The 15,666-nt window shown below is 43.0% G+C and overlaps 1 protein-coding gene and 1 long non-coding RNA gene across 2 annotated transcripts; one reads left to right on the forward strand and one right to left on the reverse strand.

Moving 5' to 3' along the window:
- Nucleotides 1-1,080: 1,080 nt before the first annotated feature.
- On the forward strand, nt 1,081-2,733 carry LOC118473109 (uncharacterized). Its single transcript, XM_035961718.1, has 7 exons — nt 1,081-1,323; nt 1,399-1,522; nt 1,611-1,881; nt 1,967-2,051; nt 2,131-2,255; nt 2,340-2,411; nt 2,487-2,733. Exons 1-7 carry the CDS (start codon nt 1,235-1,237, stop codon nt 2,585-2,587), a joined length of 867 nt encoding a protein of 288 aa, XP_035817611.1. The 5' UTR covers nt 1,081-1,234; the 3' UTR covers nt 2,588-2,733.
- An 11,118-nt stretch (nt 2,734-13,851) lies between these two features.
- Nucleotides 13,852-14,522, reverse strand: LOC103635388 (uncharacterized). The gene is made up of 4 exons (XR_557354.3): nt 14,406-14,522; nt 14,159-14,328; nt 13,992-14,069; nt 13,852-13,880 (listed from the first exon to the last, which is right to left on the reverse strand). It is a non-coding gene; the product is annotated as an uncharacterized lncRNA (long non-coding RNA).
- Between the last annotated feature and the right edge of the window lie 1,144 nt (nt 14,523-15,666).

The following is a 15,666-nucleotide window of genomic DNA, read 5'->3' on the forward strand; positions in this document are numbered from 1 at the left end:
CGCGCCAGGCACCCCGCCTCCCACCCCCTCCCCCGGCGCGCCGTGATGACCGCTGTGGGGTATCCCGCCCACAGCAAACCGCGACGTGAAATGGAAGGCGAGATTCGCGGACTAATCTGACAGCGACGACATTTCCACAGCTATTAAAAGGATGGACAGAGGTACCGTCTGCAACCCATCCCCACTCTCCTCAGATTCACCGATTCAATCACCCTCATCCATCTTATTGTGTTTTAATTCGTGCCGGTATTGCAGTCTGTAGATTTTGGTTGCATCTGTTTATTGGCTAGGTATTTCACCCTCATCCTTGCATCTGCTTCAAGGTTGCATCTGTTTATTTCAGGTACACTCTCGCATGAACTTGTGAACAACATTCTTGGAGTGACTGAGCAAGCTTGGCGAACTTCCCTGACCAATCAAAGGTACAATTTTTCCACTTCCTAGACACTGAATTTTAGAGTGCCTAATAATATTGCCTTCACTGAATTTTAGTGTAGAAGCAATTTCAGTGTCTATGTTAATTCAGTTTTGTGTTGAGAGTGTTCATGTTATTTGTACTTCAAATTTCAAGTCAGTTTTAATGTTTAATGTAGTGTTGAGTGACTGTTACCTTATATATGTGCGAGATGTTTTACATTTTTTTGCACGTACATCTATACACGTACACCTATTGTGGATTCATGTTTCTGGAAGCATGGGAAATGGATACTGACAATACCTCAATGGTGTACTTAACAAACAAAAGGGGATACCTTTGAAGGCCGAGTTTGGCTTCTTTCGCATTGCTGACGAACTGTCTTGTGGCCTGGTACTTTGGTGGAAGCCCCTTCACCAGATGCTTGCCACTGCTATGACTTTCGTTAGTGCTGACAATAGTTTCATCAGAACTTACTAATTTGTCAGTGTTTGCATTCATCTCTTCTGGACTCTGCCCAGCAGCTTCTTTTGAAGTGTTGCAGGTGAGAGAGTTCCTCCTCTCAATCCTCTTCTTCTTAACCTCGAGCCTCTTCAGGCTCTGTGCTTCCTTTCGTTTCAGTGAATATACTTGGTAGGAGAAACATTCACTATACATGGTTTTGATTTATTTCATGATTAAGAAAGCATATTTCATGTTATAAACCTCAAATCTATGTTTTTTTGGTTTATTTTTCTACTTTGTTTCATACTTCCTTCAAATGTGGAGATTTACATGGCTTTTTTTATGTTTTGATTTATTTCAAACATATTTGTAACTATGATCAATACTATAAGATCAATGGCACCATCTACACTTAACCAACATAGGTCGGTTGCAGCCCTACATCACGTCCCTACAAAGTTTCCGTAAGTACACAGTTCACTTGTCGCATATATATATATATGCGTGGACAAAAGAATCTAAACTCACTTTTAATGTAGTTTCGTGTTATTTGATGACGTTGAGAGCGATGACTTACCAAAATTTAAGAGTATCGTAGCCAGAATCGTTGTTAAGTTCCCTAGACGTCATGACAGCCAACATTTTATTCTACAAGACATCACTGTAAGTCACTGGGTCAAACATTAAAACATAAATAAATGAAGTCAACGTATTTCTCTTACTCATACGACGTGCATTCTGAAATGACTAGGGGTCAAAAATAGAAGCAATTTCATACCGCGCTAATGTCCAAAGATTTGACACCTTACTCCAACAAGGATCTACATATACATTATATGGAGTGGCGTTCTATGTAAGCTGGGGGCCGTATCTATTTCGGAATTTTGGACATAGGCTAGAATTGACCTTGGCATCTCGGACTGTTGTGGAACCATTCCACTTGCCAATTCAGTTCCCGCCTTATCCAAAACATCTTATGCCATTTCATGAGGTCCTCCAACAACCTCATAAGAGGTTTATAGGTATGTGCCCGTCTTTCTATATGGAGTATACTTATACCGCACTAAACCATAAAAAAATTTAATCCCTCATATATGAATGTCTCAGATGTAATAGGAATTGTCATTCATTTGGCGCCGTTAGAGCACATCGGTGGAAGGCCGTACAGAGAGGCCATACTAATGGATTCCAGGTCATTAATTTATAATACAATCTTTTTTAAACTGCAGACATGTTATATTTTATTCAAACAATACAAGCTTTGTTTATAGGTGGGATATAATCGTCGTGGGTATATGGCCTGAACTGTTGCAAAGAAATGCTCTACGGTGGGTGTTAGCTAGAGAAAACAAGAGCATAATTATCGGAACTATGCTGCGTCGTAACAAGCTACACAGTAAATTATATTATCCTTGAACATCTTTGTTGGAGTAAACGCAATGACCTTCTTTAGTAACTAAGTCTACTACTATAACAATAGGATGCTTGCAAACCTCGGACCATAGCACTGTTGAATTCGATCCAGATCATCACACCACACAACGGTTGCAGAGTGAGTGTTTCTTGCAATAATTTAGAAACTATAATTAAGTAATCATGTTATTACATATCATTTACTAAATTGCAGCAATTCGGCGCTCCATGATCCAAAATCCGAGGAGTGCTTTAATCAACAATTATCTAGAGAGGAGACGCGCTTATCTGGCGACAGTGGTTCCGGATGTGTAGTGTGATAGCTTGTTATCAACTAAAGATGGTCACAATTATTTGTATTTCGCCGTTTATGTATTAAAAACTGGCTCTTTGTTGTGTTGAATTCGATACGTATAATGTTATCGAACCCTCGCAGTCAGAAATAAATTATGTTATCATTCCTTGTAAGATCTCAAAAACAGCAATAAGAATGAGTATGACCAGGCAACTTTCACTATACATGTCATATTTTGACAGATTAAGAACACACGAGACATGTAGGTCTGAAGGAGATGTTGTATTTCCAGTCTTCTAGGTAGCCACAGCTTCATCCTGAGCCATGACAATATCTGCTGGTCTGTCATGTAAAAGTTCAGACTATCACAAAATACAATCTGCCAGCCAATTTACACACGGTTGCAGAGTGAGTGTCTCTGACAATGAGCACAGATTGTCTGCTAATTTAAGCTAATTTAAGCTATCTTGGAGAGTGAGTCTTTTAAGCCATTGTCTGCTAATTTAATCTAGGCACAGATTGTGCCAGTAAGTACATAATCAACCAACTTCAGTTTATAGCTAGGACACCAATCATCAATGTGGGGTGACTACTGTAGTTATTCAGTCACCCCAACAACCTACATACTGTAGTATCGCAGTCAGAAAAGCATGCTAACCTTTTCGACAGTAAGATCAGTGATCTCCCCATGAACTATCTTGGAGTGCCTGTAAGTCCTAGCAGGCTTCGTGTGAATGACTGGGTTAAGCTGGTGGAAAAGGTTGATAAAAGGACTTCAAAGTTGTAAAATCAGTGTTCTGACTATAGTTGGGAGAATTACACATATTAATGCTTGCCTATCTAATACTCATATATACCACATGTCCATGTACCTGATGCCAAAAACTGCAATTAAAAAGCTCGATATGAAAAGGAGACGTTTCCTTTAACATGGGGGAGATACAAAACGATACTATAAGTAACAATTGTCATTTCGAGTTCTTCAGATTTTATTACAACAACGCATGACAATGCCCGACACATATCTCTATCAACTGTAGCTATGGACCCTTCTTTATATATGACAACTTTTGTTATTGCTTGGTTCTAATATTATAGTGTTTATCTAAGGCTTAGTATCTCGTAATGAAAGGTAGTTTTAGCTATATTGAAATTCTAGGGAAAAAACTTGTTCAATAGCACATAAAGCAGAGTTAAGGAACTGTGAAAAAAGAAAATACTCACTGAGCATCATTAGTTTTGCCATAGCTGAAATAAACACCAGTCAGAATTCAACATGGAAAACCACCAGTGGATTCTTCATGTTTGGCCTGCATCATGTGTGTTTTCATCCTATCCTTCCAGCAGGATCCTCAATTACTCATCCTTGCTGGGCTGGTAAAGTGGTAAGGATTAATAGTCAGTCAAGTGTTAATAGACAACGTAATAGTCAGTCAAGTGTTACTGAATACGATAACACAATAATAAATAGTATACAGTACTCAAAGAATCGCTAAATGTGCGACGAAATTTCAAGAGCAGAAATAAATCCCAGTCAAACTGATTGAGGGCCTCTCTAAACAGGTTTCAAGTTCATGAAATCTGTTCAATCAGACGTTATGAGGCTAAAAATCTTTTGGTCTACCATGTGTTGGGTGTTTCTAGCATGTCACTTGGCTGGTATGAGGCTAAAAATAATTTGTTAGCTCCTATGAATCTGGGCACTGCTTCACCATCTTGTTATGTTTAGTGAACTCAATTTTCTATGTTCCAATCACTGCTCTTAGTTAATTTTGATACTTGCAGTCTGTAGATCTTGTTTCCTGTTGATTCACTTGTAATTAAACTGTTTGGTTCACTAGACTTGTAATTTCCTGTTGATTCGACTGCTCATTTGGTTTAAATCTTTGCTTCTCAGCTACATTTGTTGGTCAATGAGTTCTTTTCTTTCTTTAGTACTCTCCTGGTCCTTTGACAGACTGCACTTCTGAACTACATTTTAGATTGGTCCTGTGGACATGTTTGTTTGAAATGGTCTGTGAACCTTGACGGACTTGAAAATTATTTAAAAAGTCCATTGCCCCTATCAGGTTTTCTTTATGGAGAACAGAGAACAAACACAAACAAATCAGATGGCACATAATGTTGCTCGCACACCATGTGCAGACATCTCAAACACCATTAATACAGGTAAAGCTTAGTACATGCGTGTAGATTAATGAATGCAACGTAGTATGTAATAGAACACTAATATACAAAGTTACATTGTAGGTGATCAAAATGGATCAAACTCGTTACGACCAATTGTTGATGCTAAGGAACGTAAGAGGCAAAGAGATAAGGAAAGATATGCCACGATGTCTGATGAACAGAAAAACGAGAAAAACAAAAAGCGTCGAGAAGCACGTCTACGGAATAAAGAGTTGAATAAGAAGCGTCCTGAAGCAAGTCAACGAAATGATTGCCAAAATATGATGCCCAACGCGCCAAGAGGTGATGAAATTCGTCAACTTTAGAGTAATGTTTCTGTGCATAAACCTACTACTGAAAGTAATGTGTTCATATTTTGTAGGTGGAGACGAAAAAGTAATTGTTGATCCAGATAATGATTCCGACTGGTTGCATATCAATTATACATTACAGTCAAACGACATTGATGCAACGACAGAAGTTCTAACACCAGGTACATGACTGTTCATTAGACTAAACATGCAAAAAAATATAAAGTTTCATACGGTTTAACGTAGTATGCCTTATTACAGGCAGTGTGCACGAAAATGTTGGCCACACACCTAAGCATACTAGACAGAGGACCACCTACTTTAGCGAGCGGTACAAAAACTTAACTCCCGTCGAGAGGGAGTTTAGGCGTGAACGCCTTAGGTTGTATAATAGAACACCAAGGCGAAAAGAGGCAAAGGTAGACCACAACAGGAGACGTAGAGTTATGCAAGCCGACACTTTGAATCCCACATCCATCGCCATGGAGGACCCAACATATACCCCTGAGTTGGTACACCCTACAACAGATGTAAAGGGATCTGATGGATCCATATTAACTGTCTGCGACTGGGTTATCCCTGAATTCGTCAACGCACCTTTCTTGCCATCTCCAACCCAGACCGAGGATGTCGCTTCGCCCGATATGTCTACCAATACACTAAAGCGTAAACATCATGTTCCTCGTGGGGAAAGACAAGCTATATTAGCTCGTCGAAACCAGCAATTTGAATCAGCCATATCAAGGAAGGTGGGTACTTCGATTGAGGATACTAGCGGTGACGCTGTTGAAGGGGACGATTGGACACAGCGCCATACGCCTATGAAGATCACCAACAATGGTAATTACTATCCAAGTTTATATGGATCTTGCAAGACATCGATAGTATGTAGTCTGACTAAACATGTGCTTACATCATCTTGGATCCATTTAGGTGATGACGATGAGGGTGTCATATTTGAAGACGACGATGATGAGAACGAGGGATACCTATTCGCTGCGCAATGTACTATTTTCGATTATTATTATCCTAGCAAGGCTTATGTAAATATTCATGTCTTACTCATTGTTTTCAAAAAAATATCAGATGAGGATACCGATGAGGATATCGAGATCGATGGTACTCAAGAAGAATCTACTGCCACTTATGTTTCTGACCCGTACGACAAGGTGTACAGCAACATCCCTGAAGAAACACATATGCTCAAGCTTGTTCCCAACTGCGGTTATTGCACCGCGAAGAAGTTTGAGTATGAGCCACCTGGGTTTTGTTGTCGTGGTGGGAAGGTTGAGCTAGCTCCAGTGGAGACCCCTCCCCAACTCAAGAGGTTGTGGGATAGTGCAGACTCTGATGCTAGGCACTTTCGTGATAACATTAGGTTTTTCAATGGCCATTTCTCTTTCACTTCCCTATACTGTTGCCTCGATAGTATGACAACTAATGTAAGGGGTTCTGGTATATACACGTTTCGAGCACAGGGCATGATGTACCACAATATCAAGTCATTTGGTAGGGAAGGTGGGGCAGAGCATAAACACCTTGAGCTTTACTTTTATGATGACGATCCCAGCCTCGAGCATCGGTACCGTAAGTGCCGTGAAGAGCATCAACAGAAAGACAAGGAGGTTATCAAACAGATAGTCGACATACTACGTGGAAACCCGTACTCCGAGCACCTTAGGACCATGGGCCACGTTGACAACCTTGATGACTATCGTATCGCGTTGAACCTTGACCAGACGTTGAACCAGAAGACATATAACACACCTCTCACTTCGGAGGTGGCCGCTGTCTGGATCGAAGGGAGCGAAGGGCGAGGCCAATTCAGCAAGAGTGTTATGCTCCATGGGAAGGACAGTTCAAGCCACTGCATCCGCTCATACCATGGATGCTACGATGCACTATCATATCCATTGTTCTTCCCTAGAGGCGAACTTGGATGGCATTCAAATATCCCAAAGGTTGGAGTATCCATGGACGAAGTGGATGCATACCGCGCGACACATAGGGCAAGTAATGCAAATGATGAAGATGCGGGTTAGTTGTTAATTTGATATTTGAGATATTTGCACATTATTAACTATGCTTTCGACATCACTCACTTTTCAATCCTTGCATATGCAGAATCTCCTAGCCATTTATGTGTGTCTGTACGTGACTACTACTGCTACAAATTCCAGATTCGTCCCGGGGTATTCAATCCAATACTTCATGGAAAGCGGCTTTTCCAGCAGTTCGCGGTCGACACATACATAAAGATTGAGAGCTCTCGTTTAGATTTCATACGTAAGAACCAAGATCGATTAAGGGCAGACCTATATCAGGGCTTGGTGGATAGCATGCTAGATGGAGATATTAGAGCAGAGAAGATTGGCAAGCGAACTGTGCTGTCGACATCGTTTATTGGCGGTCCTCGTGACATGAGACGTCGGTATATGGATGCTATGGCTCTGGTGCGCAAGTTTGGTAAACCAGACATCTTTCTTACCATGACATGTAACCCAAACTGGGATGAGATAAGGAGGGAGCTTCTCCCTGGGCAAACACCGCAAGATCGTTCGGATCTTGTAGTGCGTGTCTTTCATGCAAAGCTACAGGAGTTAAAGCATAGGCTGACTAAACAGGATATTCTTGGTAAGGTCCGAGCCTACGTCTATGTCGTGGAGTTTCAGAAGCGGGGTTTGCCGCATGCCCATTTTCTACTCATAATGCAGAGGAAGTACAAGCTCACATGCCCTAAGCAGTATGACCTTTTGATCTCAGCTGAGATCCCAAGCAACAAGTACCCTGAACTACGAAAGATGGTTATCAAGCATATGATGCATGGCCCGTGTGGGTCGCTAAACCCTAACTGCCCATGCACTAAGGGTCGTAAATCGTGCAAGAATCATTACCCTCGGAATTTCAGTGACACAACCTTGCAAGGGAAGGATTCGTACCCTGTTTACAGACGTCGTGACGATGGTCGTACTGAAAAGGTTCGAGGGTGCGAATTGGACAATAGATGGGTTGTCCCTTACAACCCATACCTCCTTCGTATCTTCAACTGTCACATCAATGTTGAGGCATGTGGGAGCATCAAGGCTGTTAAATACCTGTTCAAGTACATATACAAAGGCCATGATCGTGCTTCTGTTGTTATGAGAGATGCGAGCAAGGCAGATGATGATGTAGATGAGATCAAGCAGTACAGAGATGCAAGGTGGGTGACTCCTCCAGAAGCCTTATGGAGGATATACGGCTTTGAGCTTAGTTAGATATATCCATCTGTGATGCAGTTGCAACTCCATCTTCCAAACATGCACATGGTGTCGTTTCACGAGCGGCAAATGGTCGAGCGAGTCGTCAACCGTCCAGGTGTTGATAGGTCAATGCTCACAGCATATTTTGAGGCGAATAGTCTACACAAGGAGGCTCGTGGCATCCTGTATCGTGACTTCCCTGAATGGTACACTTGGCAGAGTGGTAAGGGAAAAGTATGGCAACAGAGGAAACGAGATACGGGTGGACAAGTCGGTAGAATAGTCTCTGCTCATCCGGCCGAGGGGGAGCGCTACTATCTTCGTGTTCTCCTAAACCATGTGACTGGCGCCACTTCCTATGTCGATCTAAGGACAGTAGATGGTGTCACGCTACCGACTTTTCGTGAGGCAGCAGAGAGAAGGGGACTGCTTGAGTCGGACAACACACTGGATGAGTGTCTCACTGAACGTGCTCTTTTCCAGATGCCATCGGCGCTGCGCCGACTTTTTGCCACAATACTTGTGTACTGTGAGCCAAGCGATGTGGTTGTACTCTGGCAGAAACACCTAGATTCTATGTCCGAGGACTATCAACACAGGAATCCGTGCAAAACTCATGTTGAGCAGATGGTATTGATTGACATTAGGAACATGCTGCAGTCAATGGGAAAGGACATAAAGACATTCCCTCTTCCTCCTATCATGGATGCGTATGACGATGCTATTGGTACTGCTAGGGAGGTTTACGAGGAGGAAATTATCGAACCGGCAGCAGGAGATGTGGCTCTCAAAGACTGTCTTAACAAGGAACAGAGGGCCGCCTATGATAAGATTCTGTCTGCCGTTGACACTGATCAGGGCGGATTATTCTTTGTGGATGGACCTGGTGGCACCGGAAAGACTTACCTATATAGAGTGCTTCTCGCGACGCTACGCAGCCAGGGCAAGATTGCAGTGGCAACAGCTACATCTGGCGTTGCTGCTTCCATAATGCCTGGAGGAAGAACCGCCCATTCACGCTTCAAGATACCTCTCACTATTGACGATGGCGCTGTATGTAGCTTCACGAAGCAGAGTGGAACCGCAGAGTTGCTACGGAAAGCATCTCTCATTATCTGGGACGAGGCTTCTATGACTAAGAGACAAGCCGTGGAGGCACTGGACAATAGCATGCGCGATATAATGGGTCGACCCGGACTGCCATTCGGTGGTAAAACCATTGTCTTCGGTGGGGATTTCAGACAGGTCTTGCCTGTTGTTCGTAAAGGGTCAAGGGCTCAAGTGGTCGCTTCTTCGCTACGAATGTCTTACCTATGGGAGTCCATGTCCCACTTAAAGCTTGTTACCAATATGAGGGCAAAAAACGACCCTTGGTTTGCGGAGTATTTGCTGCGTGTAGGCGGTGGAACTGAGGACACAAATACTGACGGCGACATCCGTCTTCCTGACGAGGTATGTGTGCCTTACAGTGGGAGTGACAACGATCTTGACAACCTAATAGACTTCGTTTTCCCAAATCTCAACAAAAATATGTCTGATTCGACCTACATCACTTCAAGGGCGATACTGTCAACACGGAACGAATGGGTGGATATGATAAATGTTAAGATGATTGATCGTTTTCAAGGGGAGCATATGGTGTACCATAGTTTCGATAGCGCCATGGATGATCCCCATAACTACTACCCACCCGAGTTCCTAAACACACTGACGCCTAATGGGCTGCCACCACATGTTTTGAAGCTCAAGATTGGATGCCCTGTTATATTGCTTCGGAATATAAACCCTGCGAATGGACTTTGCAATGGCACCAGGCTGGTCGTTCGTGGTTTCCAAAGAAATAGCATTGACGTAGAAATTGTACTGGGTCAACACGCTGGAAAACGCATTTTCCTACCGCGTATACCTCTGTGTCCCTCCGATGAAGAGATGTTCCCTTTCCAGTTCAAAAGAAAGCAGTTTCCTGTACGGCTTAGCTTTGCAATGACGGTTAACAAAGCACAGGGTCAGACCATTCCCAATGTTGGTGTATACTTGCCCGAACCAGTGTTCTCTCATGGCCAACTATATGTTGCTCTATCTAGAGCGACTGCCCGATCAAACATAAAGATTCTTGCAATCCCACCCGTTGATGGGAAAAAACGTCGAGGAAGGGTGTAAGAAAGAACCCCACAGTAGATTGTGGGACATATACTAAGAACATCGTCTACAAGGAGGTCCTAACAAACTAGACCTACGGTAAGTCTGTCAAAACTCAATTGTTTGTTTCAATAAAAATACACCGACACAAGACTAACACTCAAATGTAATTGTGACGTTTTGATGAGGAGATGTTAATGAGCTTTATAAAATAATATTGATTTGTTTGTAACTGTTCTGTTTGATAGGTTGGGGTATTCATGCTTCACTTCTTGAGCTTGGTATATATTGCTTCCAGATGCTACGATCTCCTGTGCTTGGTATGTTGCTTCCAGACACTACCGCAAGCGTAATCTAACCCATTTTAACTAAAATACTCTTGCGTGGACCTGAAGATGATAGCTAGTTGAACACTTTTTACGATAATTTTTAGATTCATCAGTAGAACTGCTCTATGATAAATCTAGATCTAGATTCAGTTTCTAAGCGGTGATAGGTTCATGTTTATGCTTGTGCATTCAAAGGACATATGCTGTTACTCTGAAACTTATGTCTGCCTTCCTGCCCATGTGCCCATCGGAACTGGGACCCTTCTATTGTTCTTGCCTTTTTTATTATCTTTTTACTTGCCCTCTCTGCATGTTTGTTCCTTTTACTACTGCTTCAGTCGTAGTTCAGTTCATCACTCTCCCGCTGTTCACTTTCAGACTTGACACAAGCACGGATCGGAACACTCGAGTGTTTTTGCGCTTGTGCAGCACATATCTTTTTGAGCAAATATGACAAAAGAAAGTTGTATATAGGAATGGTAATGATATAGAACATTGATGTATAAACTAATGTAGCCATATGTGGAACTTACCAAGATTCGTTGGGCATGCCTGGCATACTATAGAACCACAGTTTTCTTATGAAGACTATCACAAGTGATATTTTGAGTTATACTGATGCTTAACCATAAATCTCAGTAAGTCCAGAGCAGCACTGGTATCTGACATGTCTGGCATATACACATGCGCCTGTGTCTAGGATAAATCTCAGTACTTCTGTGTCATTTATTGGTGTCACTCATTTATTGGCGCCTGAGATTGTTGGTGTCACTTATTACTATGTTGGTGTATTGTGTTTCTGTGCCGATTTCAGGATAACTGTCCGGATAGGAACTCCTTGCAACATATCACTGTCCCCGTCCCCATGGAGAGGAGCGAGAGGAGCAGGAGGGCGAGGCAGGACAACAAGTGGCGCTCTCGACGGGGATGAAGTCGGTCATGTACACGCAGGAGCTGCTGGACACGGATGACGCTGACGGCGCCCCAGACTCAGCGGCTCAACTGGATAGACTTCCTAGAGCGGCTGCACGGCAAGCGGATGCTGCTCATGGACAACTCGATGAACTGGAACCAGTTCGAGTCCATGCTCTATGCGAGGCTTTACGGAACAAGGCCAGATGTTCGAGATGCACTAGCATTGTCAGGTTCCATTTTTTTTACATATAATGCTGTAATAGAAGTCATGTCCTTGACCAGCTGAACTATTGAATCAATGATTATGGATTCATGTGATTTTGGCATAATGACGCCACGTGATCTTCATGAAGCTGTGGCCTGTGAGTGTCCCACACTGAAGGTGATCAGAATGGAGCACTGTGAGAGAACTATCTTGTAATGGGTCAACATAGTGTGTCGAGGGCTTAAGGAGCTTAGGCTTGTTGGCTTTCCAAAATCTGTTCAGGCTTATCACATGGAACACATTTTATGTGACATATGTGACATCCTGTACTACAATGGGGTCAGAAAGGTTGAGCTGCAATCCTACCATTTTACAGACACGCATGTTTGCACTGTAGCTCGTTCATGCCAGGGAGCTCTGCAGGAACTTATATTGGATGAGTGCCCGAACGTCCTGGGCAACTTTGTGGTGTGCCTCAGAGAGTCTTGGCCCAACCTAACCAAGTTGACCTTGAATCGTATTGGAATCAGTGATGTCCAAATCAGGATCCTTATGCTTGTAGGATTTGACCAACTTGAGGAGTTTAATTTAATGTGGTGCTGGTGCCCCTTGATCACTGACAGGTTACTGGCTATCTTACATGCATCAACATTGCCTAATGTCACCCAGGAGTCTGTTGACTACTACCAGCATCGCTGTGAAGTCGAGTACTAAGCGAGAGCTGAACCTCAAGAAGGAAAATAAACTTGGCTGCGTGCTTCTGTTTGCTTGCAGGTAATATATTGTAGGGCCATCGTAAAGTTAAGATTTCACCTTTGAAGTTTTGTCGCCTTTTGGAACCAAAGCATGTGGTATATAATACTTGACAATGTCGGTCCTGTTGCTTCTTATGTTCATCTTAGATGCTGTGCTGCTTGCTTCTGTTTCCGGAGTGGTGCGGTGCTGGACTGCTTAAATCAGACAATTAGCTGAGGATGGAGCTTAGCTTAGGTCCTAGGCCTGTTGATGAGTTGATCTGACTGAACGTTTCGCGTTACAGCGATGCGGTTGCCTGGTCCGGTCAGTCACTCTCTCCTTCCTTAACGCAGTGGTCGAAGATTATTCTTCTTTAGCGAAAAGCCATAACCTTTTGGCAATTCAGCTTACTCAAATACTCAATTGAAACCAACTACAAAAAATGATCCGTCTTCTCTACCAATCCACCCCATTTTGATTACAAACACATCAACATATGGAGAAAATAGTAAACAACTGCAATTTGCAAATCTCAACAGTGATTACGAATTAAAAGTTCTCTGACCAAACTATAGAGTAACGGCCAATGATACTACATAACTACGAATAGCACGAGTAGCAGTTTTAGTAAGATTTACATGGAGAAGTACATGTGAGTACCCATAGCACGAGTAGCATTTATATACTACAAAATGAAAAATGAAAATGTACGTAGAGCCGCCCACTGGCCTCCTGAGGCCTGAGCACTATTGTGTTGGACGGTAGGCCTAATTTCTGACAGGTAGGCTCGCACACTTCTGAAAATGCTGCTCCCACCGTGCGCTTAAGGCCGAAGAGCCGCCCACTGGCCTCCTGAGGCCTGAGCACTGCTCGACTGAGGCTTGACCACCGCCCATCGCGCCGCCGAGCACCAGCTTCTGAAAATGCTGCTCCCACCGTGCGCTTGAGGCCGAAGAGCCGCCCACTGGCCTCCTGAGGCCTGAGCACTGCTCGACTCAGGCTTGACCACCGCCCATCGCGCCGCCGAGCACCAGCTTGACCAAACAAACTCAATTCACTAAGTAAAAAATGGGACAGGCACGGGTGGGGCCTTACCTTAGAGTCATGAATCCTAGCAGGCGATTTAGTGGTGGTGGTTGCCGGAGGGGCGCTTAAGGATCACCAATAAATGAGTAGGTGAGCATCTTCGCTATCCTCTCATTGAGCGTTTTTCATTCAAATAGATGATGTGTGATCTCTTTTAGTTCAGTTTCTGTTTGTGCTCCCACCTGTCAAGCAACACTATACATGAATTATGGTTATCCACCATACCTGCAACATTGAATGATGAAAAGAACATTGAACAAATAACACATTGCGATCCCTGGACTTCACATTACCTGAATGACAGCAACACCACCAGCAAGCTTCACTATCCTCTCATTGAGCTTTTCCTTTTCGTATTCTTGTTCTGCAGCCTGCAAATTTAGGTTCAGAAAAACAGAGCTTCAGACTTTCACCTGAGCAGTAAAGTCAAGTGAGCAAATAGAACAGGAAAAGGTCAGACCTCAATGAGATTTTTAATCTGTGCAACCCTCTTAGTAACTTCTTCCTGGGTGCTGCCATCACCAACAATTGTTGTCGACTCTTTCGTAAGGACAACCTTTGCAGCTGTTCCAAGAACTGATTTGTCGGCCTTGTCAAGTGACAGCCCAACTTCATCTCTGATTACAGTTGCTGCAGAAACAAAGTATGTTTATGGATAAGGTGCATACATGATCAAAATGAAGCTTTAGAATGGAAGTTTAGCTGACCTCCAGTAAGGATGGCAATATCATCCAAGTACTGAGTCTTGCGCTCTCCAAAACCAGGGGCTTTGATGGCAGCGATCTTCAGTGATCCTCTGAGCTTGCAACGTCCAAATGGAGGTCACTGAAGATCGCTGCCATAACTAAATGATGTGTGACCAAATTATTAGAGCGAAGATATCATGATATAAATAATTCGGTTCAGTTGAAAATGCTGCTCCCACCGTGCGCTTAAGGCCGAAGAGCCGCCCACTGGCCTCAGGGGCCTGAGCACTGCTTGACTGAGGCTTGACCACCGCCCATCGCGCTGCCGAGTACCAGCTTGACCAAACAAACTCAATTCACTAAGTAAACAATGGGACAGGCACGGGTGGGGCCTTACCTTAGTGGTCAATACAATCGCCTTTTCAGATTTTTGATAATTCAGTTATAGTTTGATTATTCTCAATTGTTTTAGTTCAGTATAGATACATTTTCCCAAAAAGTCTAAAACCCATCAAAACATGCAATTTACTCACGTCCCAACCATGGAAGGAAATCCACCAAACCGCATTGACATCACGATTCGCGACATTGCTCATTTACTTACAGTGATTATACTCGATAACGAACTGCCCACTGTCCTCCAACTAACCACATAGTGCTAACACATGTTACATCCTTGAAAATTAAGCTAACTCAAATTTGCTACTATTTCATATCGCCTCCCAATCCACCTATTCAAAACAAGCAGTGAAAGAGCATCATATATAAATGACGCATTGCTGAATCCTATACAAAAATGAACAAAGAGATAGATGGAGAGCACAATTAATAAGCAGGGATGCAACAAGCAAGCACATAGACACAATTGTGCAGAAAACTAATCTTATCAATCTCTTGTGTTGATTTTTTCTTCCAAGCAACAATCTCTTGGTCTAACTTTCTCCATATGGTCTCTAGAAAAGATACTAAGGATAGCTCACTTGAAAACTGAAGATGCCAGCAAAGTACTATCTCCAGAAAGTAAGAACACTTTGCTAAACTACTTAAGCAAGCAGACACTTGTAATTGCTGCACAGGAGAGTGCAAAAACTTGCATATTGATTATATCAAAATGCTTTTGCCTTGTTAGGAAGAGATGTGGCTCAAGGATCTCCAGGTGCAGCGGCAACTTCTACACCACCAGCAGCACACATCATACCTGTTGTCATGTCTCGTCTGAGAGCTTTCTTAGTTGTCTCTGTCCAAAACTTGAACCTAGGGATCCGTAGGGGATCAAACCAGC

This window comes from Zea mays, chromosome 8, assembly GCF_902167145.1.
Source record: "Zea mays cultivar B73 chromosome 8, Zm-B73-REFERENCE-NAM-5.0, whole genome shotgun sequence".
NCBI lineage: Eukaryota > Viridiplantae > Streptophyta > Magnoliopsida > Poales > Poaceae > Zea > Zea mays.

Bases quoted from the DNA above. Each gene is read 5' to 3' on its own strand.
- LOC118473109 (XM_035961718.1), top strand. From the start codon at position 1,235: ATGATCAATACTATAAGATCAATGGCACCATCTACACTTAACCAACAT. The intron at 1,882-1,966 runs GTATGTGCCCGT...TGAATGTCTCAG, and splicing joins ACCTCATAAGAGGTTTATAG to ATGTAATAGGAATTGTCATT. The intron at 2,412-2,486 runs GTGAGTGTTTCT...ACTAAATTGCAG, and splicing joins CACCACACAACGGTTGCAGA to CAATTCGGCGCTCCATGATC.